The 24,151-nt window shown below is 40.2% G+C and overlaps 1 protein-coding gene across 1 annotated transcript; it reads left to right on the forward strand.

Moving 5' to 3' along the window:
• Positions 1–17,234: 17,234 nt before the first annotated feature.
• LOC110936523 (mitochondrial import inner membrane translocase subunit Tim9) lies at positions 17,235–18,495 on the forward strand. Its single transcript, XM_022178935.1, has 3 exons — positions 17,235–17,297; positions 17,945–18,044; positions 18,146–18,495. The coding sequence occupies exons 2-3, from the start codon at positions 17,950–17,952 to the stop codon at positions 18,336–18,338; spliced, it is 288 nt and encodes a 95-aa protein (XP_022034627.1). The 5' UTR covers positions 17,235–17,297; positions 17,945–17,949; the 3' UTR covers positions 18,339–18,495.
• The last annotated feature ends 5,656 nt before the right edge of the window (positions 18,496–24,151 follow it).

The following is a 24,151-nucleotide window of genomic DNA, read 5'->3' on the forward strand; positions in this document are numbered from 1 at the left end:
TTTAGAGATGTGTAGTAACCGGAAGGGTAAGATACCGTTAATCGCTTCTCGACGAGAGTATCTTACTTATAGGCCAAAGCACAATATCTCTAATTCGAAAGAACTTTCGACCCACTTTGGAATAGTCAACGTTTCTCTACCCGAAACAATCCAATGTTTTATTGAGCCTCTCTTTTATGTATCTCAATTCATATGTGATTTTTATACTTGAACGTTCATTCATTTCCAAATGTCGTTTTAATCATTTCGCACGTTATCGCAATCACAAACAATAATAATCCCTCGTGAACAAACTAAATTTACGATGCTTTCGTTTATTCATGTTATGCTATGTGGAATTCATGACTATGCTATATGAAACACTTTTATGCTATGTAAATCAAATTGAACCTTTTATGCTATGTGAATCAAATTGAACCTTTTATGCAATGTGAATCAAATTGAACCTTTTATGCTATGTGAACCTTTATGCTATGTGATCAATTTCGTTTTCTTAAACAAACATTATGACCAAGTCTCACCTATTCGTTCTTTTGAATCTTAGATGTCTTCTCGTCACTCCAACGCGTCTAAGAAGTCAAAGTCTCGCTCCACCAAGAAGATGATGGCTTTCATGGCCGATCAATTTGCTCGCGTCGTTCCAAAGGTCATTTCCGAGATTCGAGCCTCTGAAACTCCTCACTCTTCCGTCGACTTTAAGGTCGAAACACGCAAGCCCGTCTCGTTCAAGTTCAAGCACTTTTCATCGTGCAATCCAAAGCCATTCACTGGAAATGATGGGGTGACCGCCATGCTCGAGTGGTTTGACAGCATAGAGGTCACATTCATCAATAGCGAGTGCCCCGATGAGCTCAAGACGCACAGCGCGACTGGGGTATTCCAAGCCCGAGCTCTCGAGTGGTGGACGAATGAAAGAACATCCGTTCGAACGAGCTGGCATATGCTTTGACATGGGAAGAGACTAAGGCCTTGATGATGGATGAGTTTTGTCCTCCGCATGAGCAACGAAAGTTGGAGGAAGAATTTTGGGTATTAAAGCAGATTGGTGATGACAACCTAGCCTACACCACCCGTTTCAAACAACTCTGTTTCATTGTCCCTCACCTTGTCTCGACCCCTGATCGCAAGAAAAGCAAGTATATCAATGGTTTACCCCTAATATGCGTGACACAATCGAGGCAGCCAAACTCGATAGCATCGAAGACATTTACCGTTTGGCCGCGTCCTTGAACAACAACCGTGTTCGCGATAAGCAAGCCGCAAACCTCGTTCCTTCGAAGCCAGCCAATCAAATCACCCAACAATCGAATAACAACAGGGGAAAGAAGCGAAAGCAATCCAACCCCGTTTGCAACGCGATTGTGCCGCCTGTTAACCCAGACCCTGTTGCTCCTGATAACACCCAAAGGCCGTACACTGGGATTCACCCCAAGTGTGCCACTTGTAATTTCCATCATCCCATCAATGCTAGGTGCTGTCGTTGTGGCAATTGCAACCGTTATGGTCATACTATCAATTTTTGTCGCCAACAACCCCAACAAGCACCACCAGCTCAGCAAGCTCAGCAAGCCCAGCAAGCGCAACAAGCCCTACCTGCTCCTCAAAACGCAAGACCCGCTAGAGCTTATTTCAAATGTGGGGATGTTAATCATCTTCGTCCTCAATGCCCACAATGGAATCAAGAGCAGCAACAACCTCCTCGTGGACGCGCCTTCAACCTAAACGCGAACCAAGCGCGCAACGACAATGATGTCGTTAACGGTACGTTTCTTGTTAACCATCTTTATGCTTCGATACTATTTGATACTGGTGCGGACAAAAGCTTTGTGTCCTTAGAATTCGAATCATTGTTAAATTGCACACGCTCTAAGCTACCTAAGTCGTTTTCCGTTGAAGTCGCCAATGGCAAGTCTATCTTAGTCGATTCCATTCTCCTCGATTGTCGTCTTACTCTTAGCGAGCATGCTTTTTCTATTGATCTTATACCCATGCAATTGGGTAGTTTCGACGTCATCATAGGCATGGATTGGCTTCAAAAGAATCATGCTGAAATCGCTTGTCACGAGAAATTCGTTCGTTTGCCTCTTCCATCCGGTGACGTTTTGCACGTTTATGGAGACCGACCTTCAAGGGGACTAAAGTTGATGTCCTGCACACAAGCGAACAAGTACTTACGCAAACAGTACTTTGCCTTTTTAGCCCACGTTGTGGAAGAAAAGGGCAAGGGAAAAAGTTTAAGTGATGTTCCAGTGGTGCGCGACTTCCCTGATGTCTTTCCTGAAGATCTACCCGGTCCTCCTCCTCCTCGATCTGTTGATTTTCGTATTGACCTCGTACCTGGTGCGACTCCTGTTGCCAAGGCTCCTTATCGTCTTGCACCTTCCGAAATGCAAGAATTGTCTTCTCAGCTTCAAGAACTCCTCGATAAGGGTTTTATCCGTCCAAGTACCTCTCCATGGGGTGCTCCTGTGCTTTTCGTTAAAAAGAAGGATGGTTCTTTCCGCATGTGTATCGACTATCGTGAGCTAAACAAACTCACCGTTAAGAATCGTTATCCTCTTCCGCGTATCGACGACCTCTTTGATCAACTTCAAGGCGCTACCTGTTTCTCCAAAATCGATCTTCGTTCTGGTTATCACCAACTTCGGGTCCTTGAAGAGGACGTTCCCAAAACCGCTTTTCGCACACGCTATGGACATTACGAGTTCGTAGTTATGCCTTTTGGCTTGACTGTAACACCTCGAAATTTTGTGTCCAATAATGTACTGACACGTGTCTTGAGTTTACACGTGGCGTTTAATATTAAATAAAGGACTAATGTTGACAAACCTTGAAAGTATGTAAATTTGAGGGTTATAAATGTCAAACAAGGGTAAGTATACTGTATAGTAACCCTAAACGATGCTCATACCTTCAAACGAATAAATCATGGATCGTACGGAAGCGAAACGCGGAAGAAAGTGAGAGATTACAAGCTGCAGGGGTTAACTGTGTCAACATGTTTAATTTTACCTCTGAGTGACCCTTTGACGTACCCGAGGCTTTGTAACAGTAAAATACGCTCACTAGAATGTACTATATAAATTTCGCGAAGTTCCGTTTTAAAACAAGAAAGTTATGATCAAATTCGTATGAGAGGGGTTAAAGGCGTCAACAATAAAAGTTAAAGCTTTCCGAATAATTAACAAACTAACCGGGGACTTAACAATGCGGGTAAATAACACGAGGCCCTTAGTTGTAAATAATCGAGGGCCAAATCGCAAAGTTACCCCTTCAAACCCGAAAGGTCAGGTTATTAATTACCGAAGATTTCGTTATTAATTACAAAGATTTAGGCAATGATTATAAAAGATTCAAAAATCTTGAAAAATAGACCTAATGCGGGCCGCGTAAACATTTAGAGTTAGTTGATGCGGGCCGCGAGCCACCTGTTAATCCCGTTTATGACTTAGGGATTCAGGCGGCCCGCGTACATGTTGGCCTAAATCTAATGCGGGCCGCGTGGGACACACAGTAACAGAAAACATGGGCAGCTTCAATGATTTGGCTTGTAGACGAACTTGTGAGCAATCAATGAAGCATGGGCGCCCTCTACCTGACCCCTAGCACCTTAGGACACCTGCTGGACATCCATGCTCACTTGTAGGTTGAGTTGTAATGATCTAGAGGCCATTCTTGCACTATAAAAGGCCATACATAGTTCACAATTGAAACACACCTCAAAACACATCTTCTGATCATTCCTGAAGCTCCCAAGTGTTCTTCTATAATCCTAAGTCGTGCACTAAGCCTCTGTAAGTATGCCAAACCTTCTATGGCTTTGTTTTTGCTTAGTTTAGCCTAAAAGTCAATCCGTCGTAACTAGCGATTGACTTTGCGATAAATCACGAATGGTCCAGTGAATTGTCGAATCAAAAGTAGTTATGTGTTGGTATTTATGTGGGTAATAAACCCCTAAAAGGGTTCCCCCTGATCACCACTCTAACTAGTTCAAATATCGAGTCAAAGGTATACTTAAAAAGTCAACAGAAAGCCATTTTTGCGATTCTTGCATAATCTGTAATGTAGGTGATATGTAACCTGTTTGAACACTCATAAAACATGATAATAAGTATACTAACTTGTCTAAGCTCGTTTGATTCGGCCATTTGCTATATTGACCCGGTTCGGAGCCGAATGTCGCAAAAGTTTGACTTTTGCGTTGACTTCAGTTCTGACCCATTTTAATGCAATGTAGATATGCCTTAGGACTCTCTTAGGACCAGGTCACGTGATGGTATCACCCTCTGTGACCGGTTCGTTGTCTGTCCGAGTCTTTTACGCACTTCCGTTAATTGCTTAAAAGTTGACCGTAACGCCCTTATCAAAATAACATGAGTATTTCGGACATGTGAAGGGACCATAACCTTGCTTACTAAATTCTAAGCATGTCCCTAAAGTTTCACGTCAATCCGAGGTCTAGAATAGGAGTTATGCTAAATAGCGCAATTAAAGGAAACTTTTGTAATAAACGGCGCAATTAGCATAACGCCTACCTAAACCAAGATTTCGTCACCAAACCTTTTACTCACTATTGTAAAATAATATTTTGGGAGTTTTAAAGATTTTTAATTAATTTTAACCTGCTCATAACCTGCGGTTATGGCTACGGTTCGGTAAATACCGAATATGCCCTTTTCGGCCAAAACTTGAGTTCTATAAGGTCTTTTAACCCGATTCCAGTTGCTACTGATTTTAAATAATAAATAAAGTATTTTGGACTTTATAAACTGAACGGGAAACTCAGATTTCCTGTAGAACTCAGAAAGCCCTTTAAAAGTCCTTAAAATGACCGGAAAACCCCTACGGGGCGTATAATAAACTAAAACTCGTTACGGGCATTATGGAAGGTATCCTACTGATACCACAACCTCTTTAAAGTATATTGACTTAGGAAAACAGTGTAGGACTCTTACGGTTACCCGTTGCGCCTATTGCGCGCACGGTTCGGCTTATGTAACTAGTTTACATAAATTAGCCGATACGGGTCAAACCATATTATTTTGACTCCTAAATCCAGAGTGTGAATATTAAACCCATATAAAACAAGCCTTCAAACTTGTTGGGTCAGAATCACATTCCATTCCCGGTTTTCGCCTTTCACGCGATTAAACCGTATCTATCCTTTGAAACTGACCGGTCTAGGCTACGGCTAATATAAAGACCCGTTAGGATTCTAATAGGTTATTTTAAAACCTTCGTTCCAGAATAGGAGCCCAGTAAAAGATATCTGTGATTTAATCAATTAAGGACAATACTTTCAAAGGTAAATACTTTTAACTTATTTTCCGTATTACGGGCTTGGGTTACGGTATCTAAAATACTGCTTGGTCGGGCAATTGACCCCAACTCATTTGTAGTTGGGTATTATCAATGTGACCCATTTAAAAATTTGTTTTGTTGGCTTAACGCCTTTGGGGGCTTAATGACCATGTCCCGGATATCCTTGGCATCATTTTACGAAATGGCCACGACCTCGACATCCGGGTGTAGGCGTACACCCGGCATTATGTCTATGATTATAATAGTATAGCCGTTGGTTACCCGCCACGGTGTTATATGCTATGTGGTGTGTCTATTAAACTTTAACCCGGCACGACCCGGGCGACCGAACGCATAGCAAGCATGTAATTCTTTACAAGATTTAATTATAAATTATCCCAAGTTATAAAAGAGTTTGTGCCTTGTGTATTCAAATTAATTTTAATAAACATTTTACAAAAGTGTCGGTTGAATGTATTTACCAGTGTAAACTGACGTATTTTCCCAAAAAGATTAAGTGCAGGTACTAAACGTAATCGGCTGGCTATAGCTCCTTAGCATCCTAAAGAGTCTCGCAAGCTTTTGATGCCTTGTCTGTTGAACAATACTTTTTATTATTTTGATCCTCCTGTGGATACCATTCGACTATTTGTGATACATTCAATATTACAATCAATGGTTGGATTATATTTATCTTTATGCTTCCGCTGTGCATTCATATAATTGTGTGGTTTGACTATATCGTTGCCAACTACGTCACGGTAATCCCCCACCGGGCCCACCGGTGAGACACGTGGAAATCGGGGTGTGACATTGAGCAACGCACCCGCTGTGTTCATGGATCTCATGAATCGTATTTGTAAGCCTTACTTGGATCGCTTTGTGATCGTCTTCATTGATGATATCCTCATTTATTCTAAATCTCGAGCCGATCATGAGCGTCATCTCCGCCTTATACTTGAACTTTTGCGTGTTGAACGTTTATATGCTAAGTTTTCTAAATGCGAGTTTTGGATCAAAGAAGTTCAATTCCTTGGGCACGTTGTTAGTGAAAAAGGAATCCATGTCGACCCTTCAAAAATCGAAGCCGTGAAGAACCGGACCGCGCCTAAATCTCCTTCTGAAATCCGTTCTTTCTTAGGATTGGCGGGTTACTACCGTCGATTCATCTCGAATTTTTCAAAGATCGCCGTTCCTCTCACTTCGTTGACTCAAAAAGAGAAATCTTTTGCTTGGGGTCCTGAGCAAGAGGAATCTTTTCAAACTCTCAAGGACTTGCTTTGAAACGCTCCTATCCTCGCTCTCCCTGATGGGAATGATGTCTTCGTGGTGTATTGTGATGCATCGAATCGTGGTCTTGGTTGTGTGCTCATGCAACGAGACAAAGTCATCGCTTACGCCTCTCGCCAACTCAAAATACATGAGAAAAATTATACTACCCACAACCTCGAGCTTGGCGCAGTTGTTTTTGCGTTAAAGATTTGGCGACATTACCTATATGGTACTAAGTGTGTGGTTTTCACTGACCATAAGAGCCTACAACACATCTTTGACCAAAAAGAACTCAATATACGACAGCGACGTTGGGTGGAATTGCTCAACGACTACGACTGCGAGATTCGCTACCACCCTGGTAAGGCGAATGTCGTGGCCGATGCACTTAGTCGTAAGGCTCATGTAGATGTCATTCGTTGTTTTCATATCTCTAGCGATCTTCACAATCGTATTCGTGAATCGCAGTACTCATCTATCAATGAAGGTTCCATGGCTGTAGAAATACGTGGAGCATCTGAAAGTCAACTCGTTTCGAAGCCTGATGGTCTCCTCTATTGTTGTGATCGCGTCTGGATTCCGGATCGCGACAATCTTCGTGACCTTATCATGAACGAAGCACACAAATCTAAGTACTCAATTCATCCTGGCGCTGACAAGATGTACCATAATCTACGTACATCCTATTGGTGGCCCGGTATGAAGAAAGACATTGCTGTGTACGTTTCCAAGTGTCTTACCTGTTCGAAAGTCAAAGCCGAGCACCAACGACCTTCTGGTCTACTCGAACAACCTGAAATCCCCGTGTGGAAATGGGATAGCATTGCGATGGACTTCATAACTAAACTCCCGCGTACACCTTCTGGTTACGACAGCATTTGGGTAGTCATTGATGAAGCTTATATTTTGTTACATCTATGTTAAACGCATTCTATGTATACTCGTATGTTCGATTTGGTGAATCAATCTATGTTTAATCGTGATTCTTGGAAACTATGTGCGAAACTTGTAATTAATCTAAACTTATGCATGGAACGTATTTTGAACGAGAACGACACTTGATTTGATACTTATACGCGTGATTATACTTGGTTTATACTTCTCATACTTAATCATGTCTTAAACTATGCCTTTATGGCAAATATGGCCCTTAAAATACCCTAAATGCATCAAATACACAACTCCAGGGGCCAAATTGTAAAAAAATGAAACATATCCGGAACCACAAAGGGCTCGCGGCCCGCGTGAACTTGCCTGGATATCCCAGGCTGGCCGCGTGGACCTTCATATCTGCAGAAAGATGGATGGTCGCGACCAGCCTCCATTTTTTAGCGGGATTTCGAGTTTAAACCGAGTTTTGGCACTTGTAAACACCTCTAATCAACCCTAAACACCTCCCTATAAGTACCCAAGGCCCTCCAAGCACTTGGACACTTTCATCACACTCAAATCTCTCAAAAACACTCTCAAGTTCCAGCAAGAATCTGCATTTTCGGACAGATTCATACCTCTACACTAAACTTGGTATAACTTGCTCATTTCTTGATGAAAACACTTGATTCTTCTTCCTATTTGCTTGGTTAATCATGGAGTTTGATTCCTTGACTTCTCCTTGGAGAAATCAGACCTGGAATTGCTCCGAAATTGACCAAAAACTTTCTGTTTTGTTACATCTTATGCAAACTTCATCCAACTTGTGTTTAACACAACTCAAACCAATGTCCTAATGCTTACAACCCCTCTTATGGTTGGTTAAGCTTAAAAACATGGTTGAGACATTTAAATCAGAGGATTAAACCTCATAAACTTTCTGTTTTGTTAGGGTATTTAACCCACAAGTCATGTCAAGCTTAGACCTTGATGAATGAGTGATTGTAGAACAACTTGGGTTGTTCCAACATAAAATCCTCACATGATTTGATGATTTCCTTTAGTTTAGATTATTTACATACTTGTATTAACCCTAGTTCGTGACCCTCCTTGGTTGTCTTTATATCAAGTGAAGTGGTGAACATTCAAGGGGTCCCTAAACGGAAGCATGTTCTTCCTACCCCATACATGACATTCATGAATGACTCGAGGTGCCTAAACGAAGATCTTAATCTTCTACCTCCTACTTGAAATATTGAACTTAATAATATGTAATACTTAAATATATATATACACACATTCGAACCTTTAATATTAAACTCGTGTTTATATGTTAAAGTAGTAGAATGACATCTAAGACTTAACACTCCAAGTATGATTCTAATGGGCTTACTACCCATGAAATACAATATAACCCTAGTGGTTACGTAGTGTCATATAAGAGTATAAGTCAAAGATGATTATTTTGATATCCTACTTTATGCTATGTTAAACTCCAAATTATAATCTTCCGTTATACGCCAAACTCACACACCTACGTTTCCTTGTGTAGAAGGACTAGGTGCTCCGACTTAATCCATCCACCGAACTCGCTCGCGGGATTTCAAGAGGGAAAGCTTGCAACCACCGTGAGTATACTCGAACCCATTTTTACTTTTAAACACTTTGGGTGCAACATGTATTCTATATTAAACGCACGTGACACTTGAAACTTATTTGAAACATGCTCTATCCTTTTAAACATGAAAAATGAAACTTGTGATACTTGAGACTATTTTGTGCTATGTGAACGTTTAATCCTTGTGTGTAGTTCCGCCTTAACAATGGTAGCGCTATAGGGGTAATGCACCTCCCCGTTAGTCTTTGGGGTATTGTTAGGAGGAGACATATTAACCTCCCGTGAAACTTTGGGTTAGGTACTTTAACGCATTGGAAACTTGGGCTATCACTTGGGCTGCTTAAACTAGCATGGCTGAAACTATTTTATTATGTTCATGTTGGATATGAGTTTTTATTCTATTATGCTATGTAAACAAACTTGTATACTCGCTCTTTGCTTTGCATTGAAACTCTATTTTAATACATGTTGCAGGTTGATTATTGAAGTATGGATGATTGATGAAACAAGTTTAGGGTGGACTAGATACACACCTAAATTTATCTATCTTTTGTTGTTATGTTATTTGTTGAAACAATGTTGTTATTACCTTTTGAATTTGTATGACATTTAGTTTTGAAATGAAATTTGAATTTAATTAAATATTGTCACATAGTGTTATGACGTCTCTAGCAATCTTTACACACTTCGTCTCATCCTGATGTTTCCGCCATCGGTTGGGGTGTGACAACAACGGTTATCATGCCAGCATCCAAATGGCACCATTCGAGGCCCTATATGGGAGAAGATGTCATTCGCCTATTGTGTGGCACGAGATCGGTCATTCTCAATTAACCGGTCCCGAGTTATTGCAAGAAACGACCGACAAAATCCTCCAGATTCGAGACAACTTGTTGAAAGCTCGTAGTAGACAGAAAAGTTACGCCGATAGAAGACGCAAGCCCCTTGAATTTGACGTTGGCGACTATGTACTCCTAAAGGTATCACCTTGGAAGGGTGTAGTCCGATTCGGCAAGAAAGGGAAACTCGCGCCTCGATATGTTGGACCTTTTAAGATTCTGGAAAGGATCGAAAAAGTCGCCTACAGACTCGAACTACCGGAGGAACTCAGTAACGTTCACCCGACTTTCCACGTCTCTAACCTCCGAAAGTGCCTAGCTGATCATGATTTAATCGTACCGCTAGACGATCTTCAGGTCAACGAGACGTTACACTTCGTGGAAAAGCCCGTCGAAATCATGGATCGCCAAACCAAGCAACTCAGGCGTTCGCGCATCCCTATCGTGAAGGTCCGATGGGAAGGCAAGCGAGGCGCGTAGTTCACTTGGGAACTCGAAAGCGACATGAAGGCTAAGTACCCGCAGTTGTTTAAATAAAGATCTGAAGCATCAAATTGGTAAATCATGGTGCTGTGTAGCTTTCAGCCTAATTTCGGGACGAAATTCCCTAAACAATGGGAGGCTGTAACACCCCGTGTTTTCGAATGTCAAAGTCAAAGTCAAAGTCAAAGTTTGACTTCTGACTATAATTAGTCTATTTTAATTTTTGTATTATGTGGAGTAAGTGTTGTCTAATCAAAGTGATCGAATGTTTAATTAATGTGAGTCGATAATCGCCCTTGTATAGCAGGAAGTAACGATGCGATAAAGTTAATCAATCAATAATCAATCTAATCAAATCAATCGTCGAACTCGAAACTCGAATGTGTGAACTTTGGTATTGTTAGACGTGTGTGTGCCTTATGTGTTACTTGTGCGTGTTTACTTTATGTTTGTTATGTGTGGTGATCAATCGAATCGAATCGAAACTCGAAAAGCAATCGAACCCAATCGAAACCGACATCGAAACATGAATTGTAGATGTTTATGTTAGATATAGTAGTTGGGACTGAAAGTAATTCGATTAAGAAACTCTATCGTGTTCGTATCATCGTCCATCGAAATCGAAATATCAAAAATCATCGCAAAACACTCAAAAAGGGTTGCTGATCGAACAGGAAACTCCGATCGAACAAGCCAGCCGATCGAACATGCTGTTCGATCGAGCAGGCCACTCGACCAGAAATCCTGGCCGATTGGTTGACACTTTCCTCTTTTGGAGCCTATAAATAGGGCTGTCATTGTCATCTTTACCACTTTTGGAAAGCTCTGACCGACCAGCTCTTGTTCTCCACCTTTTCTCAGATTTCTCGCAGCTCCGGTAAGTTTTCACCCTAAATCTTGTACGTTTTTTATCATTACACGATTCTACACCTTTCTATCTTTCAAATCTTGAATTCTAACCGTGAAATCACCAAGATCTAGGTGTTCTTGGATGATGTCATCATGGTGTTATTCAAGAACATCATGTTTTGGCCTCATTCCACCGTGAATAGCTTAGATCTAACCGATTTCCACATAAACAAACTAAAATCTACTATAGATCTAAACATTTCATGGTGTGAAAGGTTGAAAGACGGATTTTCCAACTTTCTTTCAACTCTTTCACACTCAAAACCTTCAAACCAGTAGAAACGGAGCTTGAACCAACTCACTAATCATCTTAATGATTGGGTGGTTTAAGATTCGGATTCTACATACGAGGTTCACCGATTTCGGGTTAAACGACAAACTACCGTTCCGAACCGTTCACCAGCCGGACTTGGGTGATTCCTGTCTGAACCGGGGAAAAACAGTAGGAACGAGGGGTACATGGTTCAACTCGTTGTCAAAATACTTCGAAATCATGTCAAAATAAAACAGCCAAGTGTTAGGCGAAAGGCCGACCAGGTCAGAGTGCTGACCGAACGGCTAGGATGCTCGAACGAACAGCCCAGCCAATCGGACATACCAGCCAATCGACCGGGCCAGCCGATCGGCTAACACATGGTCCCACACTTTACCAAATTTCATGACGAATAGTATTGACGAGGTGATGTTCGATAGAACTGTGTTTGACAAACATTACTCTTCGGATCATGAGATACTATGCTTCAACACTTGATCGTTTTCAGACCTGTCAAGCCTTAGAATGCTGTCCGATTAAGCGACCATTCATTGAGGTCTTGCAACTGAAGTGACTAACCGATCGGGTGGGCCGACCGATCGAACGACCCGTTTGATCGATCGATCGACTTGAAAGGTAAGAACAATTCAATGTTTTCAAATAATGATGCAAAAACTTCAAAAGTTCAAACCATCATACACAAACACATCCTACTCAAAGGAAGAAACAATCCACTTGAACTGTCCAACCGATCGAGCCATCCGGCCGATCGAGCAGACTACCCGAACGGTTGGACCAACCGAACGGTTAGGCTGTTCGATCGAACATGTTGTTCGATCGACCAGACTGTTCGACCCATTTACACTTGTTTGCATTTCCGCGTCACTCATCGTTATCCTATCGAACTATTCAGGCTAACCCTACTCTCAGCGCTCCCTTCAATCCATAATCAACCACTGTGAGTATACTTGAATCCCTTTTTGCTTTTAGCACTTTTGGGTGTTACATACGTTACTTATCAAACCACAATCGATCACACAATTCAAACTATTTGAACGCTAACCGTTTGCATGTATTACGTGACTAAATGAATGCTTGTTGTTATGTTTACACGTGGAATGCTGTCTACCTGCCTTAGCAACGTAGTACTATAGTTTGCACTCAGCACCCGTTCACACGGGGGTTGTTAAGGACAATTACTTGCATGGATTACGGTGGTAATCATGTATTGCGAACTGTCTCGGACAGTCAACCCGCAGTCGTTGGTATCGATAGATCCATGTCGATAATTAACATGCTTCGTTTTCCTCTGTGTACGTGCTGGTTATGCGTAAACTATTTGAACTCTATATGCTATTATCAAACTTGTATGCTCACCTTTACATTATATGTATTGACTTTATTTTAACGTATGTGACAGGTGTTTAAGGTGTTTGCTTGCTAGGAAAGCGAGGCTAGAATAAGGCTCTAGAGGCCCCCAACAAATAGTTGTCTGTCAAGAACAAGCTTCTAGTGCATAGTTGTCTGTAGATCTTGTCAGGCTGGGTCTTTAGGTGCATTTGAACAATATTTATTTTCTATGTTAAAATCTGAGTTGTCGGAACAGAATTATTTGTTTGGTTGTTATCTGTAATAATTTATTTTAGTATTTGGGATACGGTATGGGACGTATCTTTAACTGAATAGTATAAATAGTTGTTGTGGAAACTACTGAACAATCTGTTTCGCTCAGTGCCATGCCCCGATGATTCCGCCATCGGTTGGGGTGTGACAGATTGGTATCAGAGCCATAACTATAGGGAATTAGGTTAGACACGACCTAGTCCGGGTCGCTGTCTTAGAGACCTAGACTATAGCTAGGAACCATCCGACCAAGTTTATGTGCTTTATTTTGCAATTCTTCGCTATCACTGAACTCGTATTTTCGATTAAAGTCAAGCGGTTTAGTCAGGATCAGGTGTGAAAACCGCAAATTCCTGACCAGACTGCCTGGCTTATGCTGATTTTATCATTTTATTCATGCTCATCCTATTATTTCCACTAACAAACGAGGAAAATTATACCAAATCAGGAGTGAAATCCATATTTTGACGAATAATTTCCTCAATTTTCTTGAAAACAAGGAAGAAATTGCTAAGCCAGGGGTGAAACCCTAACCTTGGTAATTTGTTCCTAGTCTTATATCATCTCACCAAAGCATTCGACAGACTCCAACGACCTGAACCCACCAGTACGACCTAGGGAATGCGTGTGGAATGCCCAAGAATCGAGGCAGAAACACGATCCCGAATGTCGAAAGTGACGACAAGTCCACTGTGAATAGTCGAATTGCTTTGGGTAGTCGATGTCTAGTAGCCGCAGACGATCTATCTCTCGATTTTATGTGTTTCGATTCTGAGAACCGCAACTGTGTACTCCGATAACTCGTTGAATTTATGTGATTTTGTGCGCTTTACCTGTTTTATGTGTTGGTATTTTTGGATATTATTCGATTTGCTATCACATCAATCGACACACACGACTCACATTGCTATTCTATCTCAATTCGATATCAAAAGTTGTTGCAATCTAGACGATATTATATTAAGCTATGCTATGCTATACGACTAAGATAGGCCATATTATACTATGCTACTCGATGTACTATGCGTGATCGCTATACGAACGACACGCGAGCTTGGAAGGATAGGTTTCTGTATTCTGACTGACTCTGTGCTAGAAATGTATGTGTTTATGTGCTTCTGGGAATCTGTGCTTTACTTGCTTATGTGCTTCTATGGTTATGTGAATTTGTGCCTTGATTGTCTATGTGGTTATGTGATTCGTGCCTTACTCGTGTTCCTGAGCTTTAGTAGTCTAGACTTGTGAGGTGAGATTCGATTACGTTGTGTTGAGTCCTGTGACGATGTCTGTTGCAGACCATGTCGTCGTCTGGATCCCGACACCCTCTAACTCGCCAAGAAAAGAGAGACAAGCGTCTCGCCGCTATCATCGCCAAAAGTGTGGCAAAAGCTGTGAGCAACGTTTATGAAAACGTCAGCAAGTCGTCGATTACTTTGCCAGTAAAACTTTACCAAACTCTATGAATCAGATGAGAAGTTTATTATAATCAAACCCTAGTACTCAAATATCATCAAATCAGACATAATGTTAAAAGAAACTGAAACTACAGTTGTCAACTCCATCAACAATAACACTGAATCATACGAAAATTATATAAATCGTATCAGAATTTCTTACAGTCAAACCCTAGGAATGAATCTTGAGTTCTTTACAAATCAAAGTGGTTCACGACGGCTGGTGGTTTCAGGATGACGTTTGGTGGTGGTTGTGTGGTGGCTGGTCGGCGGCCTCGGAGGTAAAGTTGTCGGCAACGATTTCTCAACATTCGCGAGTTGGGGATCTGGATTGTGGCTTAGGTGGCAGAGAAAGAAGATACAAAGATAAATGGTTGTACATGGCACTGGGTTCCCACCCATTCCGATGGTCTAACCACCGTCTCTGCCGCCAGAGACTACTCTCTCTCTGTCGCATCTCTTCTCTGATTTCTCTCTGTTTTATAAGACCTTTGAGTTGCAGAACTTCGAGAATTTGTTTAAATGTGTTCGGATCTTTGGGATGTTCAGTGATGAGTCTAAGTTGCAGGTGGTGGTGGATTTGAGAAAGAGAGAGAGGGAGAGGGAGAAAGGGAAAGAAAGAGAGAGAGAAGGGAAGAAGATGAGGTGGTGGTGGTGGCCGTTGTAGTGAGGAGGTAGTGGTGGCGATGGTGAGAATGGGGAGGAGGTGGCGGTGGTGGAGTTCATGGTGGCGGCGGTGTTAGAGAAAGAGAGATGAGAAAGACAGTGGTTTTTAGAGAGAGAGTGCAAAGTTTGAGGTTTTTTTATTATATATATATATAGAGAGGCCGGTTAACGTACAATACCTCTTATCCTACATTATGTACGCGATGCCCTCAGCCGTACGATCTTCAATCGATCAAACGCGAGCGAAACTAATTTAAATGATTAAATTAATCATTTTAATATATCTAAATCATACCAGGAAGGTTAAACGTCATTAAATCTCTGTAATTGACCGATGATAGTTCAAAATCAAACCCTAAATCAAATTAAAAAACCTGAAAATCTTCTTCCCCAACCTCCCTTCGTTCCTTTTAGTGCGACATCGATAATAAGAACTACTAATTTGGGAGTTGTAAGGGTCAAACGGAAGAAGACTGACAATGATCGACCAACAATCGAAGAAGATGAACAGTAACACACACAGATTTTTCACATGCGATATTCAATTTTCCACATGCGATTCTACACACCCCATGCCATTTTTCACATTACCCCATGCTAGCCATTTTTTCACATGCGATATTCAATTTTTCACATGCGATTCTACACACCCCATGCCATTTTTCACATTACCCCATGCCATTTTTTCACATGCGATATTCAATTTTCCACATGCGATTCTACACACCCCATGCCATTTTTCACATTACCCCATGCCATTTTTCACATGCGATATTTAATTTTCCACATGCGATTCTACACACCCCATGCTATTTTTCACATTACCCCATGCTAGCCATTTTTTCACATGCGATATTCAATCTTCCACATGCGATTCTACACACCCCATGCCATTTTTCACATTACCCCATGCCATTTTTTCACATGCGATATTCAAATCTTCCACATGCGATTTTGTCCATCTACACACCCCATGCCATTTTTCACACTATCTCATGCTAACCATTTTTTCACATGCGATATGTATTGAATTCGCACCAGATCTGCACCTGATCGAACGACTGGGATGATCGCGTACGTATCGTACGATAAGCGCATTTGTATTTTACTCTTTACCTATATATATATATATATATATATATGCTTAAAATGACCATTTTGCCCTTGAGGAAAAGGATAAAATAGCCGGATTTTATAAGACAAATATGATCTGATTTCATTTTTGGACCAAAATGGCAATAAAATTGAAACCACAAGGACCCAGATGCAAAATGTTTGAGTTTTGAACTAAAGTGGCAAAAGTGACTAAACTTCAGGAACCAAAATGGCAGTTTACTCTTTGGCTCTCTTTACAGAGAGAGGGCATAGCCCTGGGAACACTTCAGTGTTAGTTATCGAGTCCTGTATCATCTTCTTCGTATCAATTTCAATTCCAGTTTATAGTACTTCTTTAAATTTCAATTGAATTGTTAGTAATTAGAATCGGATCCTATCAGTTCCACACGGTTTCCCCTCCCTCATGTAAAAAACCGAGCCGGTTTAAAAAAAACGGTTTCAAACCCGTAGAAAAAACGGTCAATTTATATAAACAATTATAATTTTATATAAAAAACATTATATATAAAGAAAATTGTACAAATCGCTTTCTACAGTGATGGCAATGGGCTAGGTATGGGTCGGGTATGGCTAATCTCATACCCATACCCGGTTGTAAAATTTTGTCCCATTACCCGTTGGGTATTTTGCGGGTATTTACCCGTCGAACCAGTTTCAAACCGAAACCGGTTTGAGTTGGAACCGGTCAAAGTCAAAACTGGTTTGGAACCGAGTTCTTTACTTCTTTATATAAAGCCCAACCCAGTGTGAGCAAGTTTTATCTTAGATTTAGACAAAAGCCCAACCCACCCCTATCACATACATATTAGAAGCCCAACCCACCCCTATCACATACATATTACAAGCCCAAACCCTAATTCATATTTCACTCTTTCTGCCATTTTCGCTTCGAGGTAAAGGTTAAACCTTTAATTCATATGAAATAGTTTATATATTTTTTGTTTGATTTTGCACTTTAATGTCTGTATATTTTTGTAAATTAGCTGTTAATCTTTGGACCACATGTTTATTAGCTAGTGTTTCAAATGTTGAACGATCATAAGTGTAGTGGCACCAGGTTCCTTTTGATCGATTTTCACTAATTCTCACTATTTTTTTAAATCACACAAAATTTCCACTATTTTTTTTTTCCAAACTAAAGGGTTCCCGGAACCCCCTGAATCCACCACTGCATAAGTGGTTTTTGGTTTCTTTGTTTCTTGGGGAAGACTCCACCCCTTGTAGAACCAGTAAAGTAAAAAAAAGTCTTTTCTAACAATTCATTTAACATATAATTTGATTTTTCTCTTGTAATATTTAACTATTTTTAATTTACACACTTTTGTTTTTTTTTAAACATGCCGATATAAATTTTATTGAAAACTGGGTCCTTTCAAAACATTGTATTTTTCATCTCATACAAACCCAAAAACCACTTAAAAGTAGTTCATAATCCTAAATTACCTGAACACAAAACAAATTTTAAAAATAAATCAAGATTTAGTTACAAAAGAAGTAATCTGCATATATTTTGCTAATTCAAATTGGTGTTTGAGAACAGTAAAAATGGACAAAAGTATGCTCGGCGATATGGGGACTCTTCCGCCGGAAGATCAAGCTAGAATGTCTACTGTAATCGACCAACTTCAAATTCGTGACAGGTTGTCCTTTTGTAACATCTTTTGTAAATTGATAGTTTCCATTTATGTTATCATGTTATATAATGACTGATATCTTAATTCGCCGATGATCACTATTGCAGTCTAAGGACGTATAACACGCTTGTGGAGAAATGCTTTACAGATTGTGTGGATACATTCTGGCGCAAAACGTTACATAAACATGAAGAAGCATGTGTGAAGCGATGTGCAGAAAAGTTTATGAAGCATTCAATGCGGGCTGGGTTGAGATTTGCTGAACTCAACCAAGGTGCTGCTGCTACTTCGGACAAATAATAAACCATGGTTGAATGAGTATATGCAGTTTAATAGAATTTTGCTTTACTAGATTGATATATAATATAGTTGTCAAATGATGTTTGGGCTTTTGGCTGAAATGTATCCACTAATCAACTTCATTAATAGATCATAATTAAGTAGAGTTGTTGAAAAATTATGTGTTCATCAACATTGGAGACAAATCATTCCACATGCAAACACTTCATATGTGCTTTGGAGATTTTGTTTGGTTAGATTCTATCCTTACTTAGGCTATACGGTGTGGGGTTTGTCCCCCAGCTGTCGAGGGCAGTCTTTGGCCGGCTACACCGCCCCCTTGGGGCCCGTTCCTGTCGTCTTCGTCCTCCCAAAGCCGCTTGCGACGTCCGTCTCTTCCTTATCCAACACATACATATACATACATACATATGTATATATAAAGGGGCTCCTCACCACACTCTTGGCCCATCTCTTGTGACTCATCCCCCACACCCAATGACGTGGTCGCCTACGTTGCAAATAATCCCCAAAGGACTACCCTCCTCGACACCCACCAGCCTTATTCTTTGAGCGATAAAACGATCCCACGTGTTAAAGTTTGGTTAGAGTCTATCGTTACTTATTCTTTGAGCAGTAAAACGATCCCACGTGTTAAATTTAAAAGACAAAATAAAACTTTTGTTGGGGAATTTTGTAAACACGTATGATCTGAGAGGCGTGTAATCACTTTCAGATCAAATTATTTCGGTGGTTCTTCCGAATAATCCAATCAGATACAACTCAGAATTTCGAGAACAAGAACTAGTATGTGTGTATGAGAATTCGTAACGAACTAGAAGAATGACCAAGAAACCTGATTTCGAATTTGGGAAAAAACGTCGGTTAACGACCTTTAGGCAGTTATAATTTTGAAATTAAAAATTGCCCCTAAAATGTCTTATTTTTCCATCTCAAAAATAAGAAAAATGCATTTTTAAGCAATTTTATTAGAATAAAAATTTTCCAAGATGACCTGCCAACTCGACCCCAGCCAGAGGCCCTGCCCCTTGGACCCTGTTTCAGGGGTGTTGCCTCCTTAGAACCCCCTTGCTTACAATTATAACAACTCAAACAAGCGTTCACTCCCGTACCTTCTAACTTGATGTGTATTATAATTCACTTGGCCAACAAGTCAATCCCGAATACACTAAAATATCTAATAACGTTCCGGTTTGGTGATGTCACAGTATTCTACCATGAGTGTGTAACGTTTTAAATATCTAAAAAACTAGTTAAAATAATATTTAAAAGATACTGAGGATAAATAAATAAGATATTAGGTATTGTTGTAAGGTGTGTCTTGATCTTATATTCTTATATTATAGAGGGTGGAGAGGGGAATACTTCATTTTTCAAAACGTTAATGAGATGCGTCCGCACTATAATTCATATTTGGAACAAAAGTATGGTTTAATTCTAAGATGGGATATGTTTTATAATTCGAGAAGGAATATGGTTAATATGTAAACAACTATTTCTATGATGCATATTTGAAAATTCTAATTCACCATATTTGGTTTAGAGCTATTTTGTAAAATTTTAATAAAAAGTCATTTGTAACGTGTTAAACATTGTTTTAACCTTGAAGAGTCTAGCTAAGTTATGTTATTACATAATGGGGTAATTTAGACTCTAAGTTAGTCAAATATTTGAATTGCCAATGAGCTAGTGGTGGAGTGATTGGGGAAAAACTAGGTGTTTCTTGTGACCCAGGTTCGACTCTCATTCTCCCCGTTATTTTCTACGACATCCAGGTGAAGGGTGAATACGGGTGGCGCCGGTCGTCTTGGATGGGAGGCGAGGTTTTACCGATTATTCCACTGTCGTGCCTTTGGATGGGTGGAGGTCGGGTTTCCGTGCATCTGGGAGAGCCAAGGGGCTTGTGGCGGTCGAGTAGTCGACCTTGGCCACAGCGCCCGGTGTCACAGTAGTTGACACGTCGTTTCTTGCCGTTAAAAAAAAGTCAAATATTTGAAATGTAAACAGGCCATGACTTAAAGTGACTAAAGGGACAAAGGTGAAGCAGGAGCATCCATGGGTCAACAATTGAGCAGAAAAGCTAATCTGTAAGCATCAATAATGAATATACCCGTTTATGACCATAGGTAAATGGGATCTCTATCATCACTCCCCGGAAAAATGATTTAACAATACCAAATATTAAGAATTTATATACTCTTAATAATGTAGTATATTGTACAGGTATGATACGAAATAGACATCCGGCTCGCCCTGACGGCTAATTGTCGTGAGGTTACTATAACTTATAATACTTGTAATACTTATTTGTTTTATTATTAATTATCGTGTACTAATCCCATAGCGAGGTCCAACACAATGTTGCTAACGTTACACTTACCGGACTGGGAGACTTGTTGAGATACCCTTAATTGGGCCTGGCTCAATAGGGTTTGGGGTCCTTTATGATGGCCCGTGTGTCTTCTATATAAGGGAGTCTTCACCTCCTTTTTAAGGCATGACATTGGTGCCTCAACCGTACTTTTTGTAACTTAATGGGAGTCGCCTCCTGGCAATACTCAAGGTCCCCCAAATTTCTCTTCTTCTCTTATTTGCGGATCTAGAAGTTAAAGGCGAAAACTAGGAGTGGCTCTTGATCTCTTTATTTTTACTCGTAGAACAACAATCCACAGCCATCCGACTTTTTTTTTAACGGCAAATTTGGATCACTGACGGACCATTAGGGTATTACTGTACCACTAGCGAAATCACCCGATCATATCCGTCTCCACTAGGCATAATGCCTATAAACCAATTCAGGAGGAAACCCAATAAATATTCGAAAAAACCCACTTGTGGAAAACGAACCCAAAACCTTTTGATCACAAAGTCTTATCTCACCCTAAGATGCCACTAGACTATAAAAGTCATGGGCAAAACCCTCCGACTTAGATTTGTTTCTTCATATACTATATTTATTATTATTATGTTTTAATAAATATCAAATGATAATTAGATATATCGTTTTCTACGTGTGTAAACAAGTAATCAGTTTCGGGCAACAAGGATGAAATAACCTTACCAAATATATTGTAAAAGAAATTGCAATAAATCTCATAGTCAAGAAGTACTTTTCGAAGCTATAACTACGTGTCCCGTTTCTTAAATGTGAACTAAATTGGGCCGACCAAATGTTATACACTTGCGGTTAAATATTCCAATGGATTATTCTTACCCGCTACGTTTTATTTTCTTTTGCAATGCAATTAAAAAATTCGTTCATAAATACTAATATTAATGTTCTACCAAACAATTAAATCAACGTTAGAACACATGCTGAATTAACTTATTCTTTAGGTAGATTATTTTGTATTCATACATCTGTACCAAAATTGAGAGCACTGGGACAAATGTATAAATATGATTTTGTAACTAAGAAGTGGTTTCTATCTAATAATGGTTGTAATTAAAAGCATACTTTTTATTACTGTTACGAGGTGATTGATTGTACGAAATTGTTTCTTTCGATTATAGTCAATATATATATATATTCTTTTTAAAGAATATAATAATGACATAGAGTAACGAATTGCAATATAGAGTCTCACTTGTCAACTAATATCATGTCACACTACAAGCACCACTTGTAGTTGCTTGCTTTTCTATAACAAAACATCAATAATTACCTTATACATTAATCTTATACATTAATCCCAACACTTCAACTAACGCCCCTTGGCAAGGGTTCAAGGCAGCGCCCCGGGAGCAGGGTCCAAGGGACGGCAGTCCCTGGTGGGGTCCAGGTGGCAGAGCCCCTGGCTGGTCGCCTTTCATTAAAAGGGAGAAAAAAAACTAGATGTTAACTGAAAAATCTGACCAAATTTTGCTTTTGGATGAAAATGGCAACAAAATTGAAACTACCGGGACCCATATTCAAAAGATTTTAGTTTTGGACTAAAGTGACCAAACCTCAGGGACCATTTTGGCAGTTTACTCTTGTTTTAAACCTTGAAGAGTCTGTTTTATTTATGTTAGAGTTAATAGCCAAAATGGTCCCTGAGATTTGCTCACTTTTGCCACTTTAGTCCAAAATCCAAAATTTTTAAATTTGGGTCCCTGAGGTTTGCATTTTGTTGCCATTTTAGTTCAAATTTCAAAAACCCCTTTTTTTTACTATTGCAACCAGCCTATTTTGTTCTTTTGTGCGGGTGTATTTTGGTCATTTTTATTAGTTATTATAACAACCCCAGATCAAGAACCCAGATCATCTCTCTCAAAGCAAATCATCAAACAACTAAATCGTCATCATCTTCTCAAACAACTGAACATCAACACCTGCAACTATGACGAATCAACAACACTAATTAACCCCAAAAATATCAAGTCAAAACCCTTGATAAAAATAAAAAACGAAAATATGAAAAAGAAGAATTAGAAGAGGCTCATATCTGTTAATAATAATCAAAACAAAGAGGAACCAACTGCCATGGCTGCAAACATCGCGACTGCTTCAACAGCCGGATATTACCCCGCCAAGATACGGTAAGTCTCAAGCTTCACTCGATTCACTCAGACAACAAAAAAATCATCATCGCCTTTGATCGTTGTTGTTGTACCTCATATCAAGTCAAAACCCTCTGATCGTTGCTGTTGTATCATCATCGCCTCCGACGAGGTTTAGAGAGAGAAAGAGAGGGTAAAAGCTATAGAGAGAGAGAGAAGAGAGAGAGAGTCAGGTGTGTTTAGAGAGAGAGAGAGAGAGGAGGTGCAGAAAGTTGTTGTATCATCATCGCCTCCGGCGAGGTTTAGAGAGAGAAAGAGAGGGTAAAAGCTATAGAGAGAGAGAAGAGAGAGAGTCAGGTGTCTTTAGAGAAAGAGAGGAGGTGCTTGTGGGGTGGGTGTTGATGGTGGCGGTGGCGGTGGTGAGAAGGGGGAGGAGGTGGCGGCGGTGGTGGTGCTATAGAGAGAGAGAGAAGAGAGAGAGAGAGAGTTGATCTGGGTTCTTGATCTGCTTTGAGAGAGATGATCTAGGTTCTTGATCTGGATTTGTTATAATAACTCATAAAAATGACCAATATACCCCTGCGTAAAAGGACAAAATAGGCTGGTTGCAACAGTCAAAAAAGGGAGTTTTTGTAATTTGGACTAAAATGGCAACAAAATGCAAACCTCAGGGACCCAGATTTAAAAATTTTGGATTTTGGACTAAAGTGACAAAAGTGAGCAAACCTCAGGGACCATTTTGACTATTAACTCTTTATGTTATTACTTAATGGCGTAATTTAGACTCTAAGTTGGTCAAATATGTGAATTATAAATGGGTCAAAATTCAAAGCTGTCTAAGACCATGTGGTGTGGACTGTGGAGGCGTGGAGAGGGGTGAGGCCCTTCCACGCCCCCAACACCGTCCTGTATGGTGGCGTGGAATCACCGGGGGGGGGGGGGAGGGCTTGGAGGGGGAGACGTGCATGGGGCATATTGAGTGGGGTGAAGGACAGATTGTTGATTGGTGGGTTGTGTTTGTTGATTGGTAGGTTTTATTTAAGTGTTTTTTTTTTCTAAAAACTAACAATAAAAAAGTGGGGGACACTATGATTTTTAGAGTTTGGATGGCAAAACCCCATATACTGAAGTAGCAACATGTGGCACTTCACGCCCTCTTCACCCCTTACCATAGTGTGTAGTCTAAATGTGACAAGAGTGTTGTGTAATGTTGGTTGTACGGGTGTGAGACATGGACACATGGTGACTCGTAAGTAGTGTAACTACTTGTTAGAAGGTCTAAAGTTTGAATTGTAAGGTGCATGTGCGGTGTGACTTTTTGTATGCATTTT

This window comes from Helianthus annuus, chromosome 1, assembly GCF_002127325.2.
Source record: "Helianthus annuus cultivar XRQ/B chromosome 1, HanXRQr2.0-SUNRISE, whole genome shotgun sequence".
Classification (NCBI taxonomy): Eukaryota; Viridiplantae; Streptophyta; class Magnoliopsida; order Asterales; family Asteraceae; genus Helianthus; species Helianthus annuus.

Excerpts from the sequence above, each read along its gene's own strand:
- LOC110936523 (XM_022178935.1), top strand. The coding sequence starts at position 17,950 with ATGGACAAAAGTATGCTCGGCGATATGGGGACTCTTCCGCCGGAAGAT. Across the intron at positions 18,045-18,145 it reads CAACTTCAAATTCGTGACAG|TCTAAGGACGTATAACACGC; the intron begins GTTGTCCTTTTG and ends TCACTATTGCAG.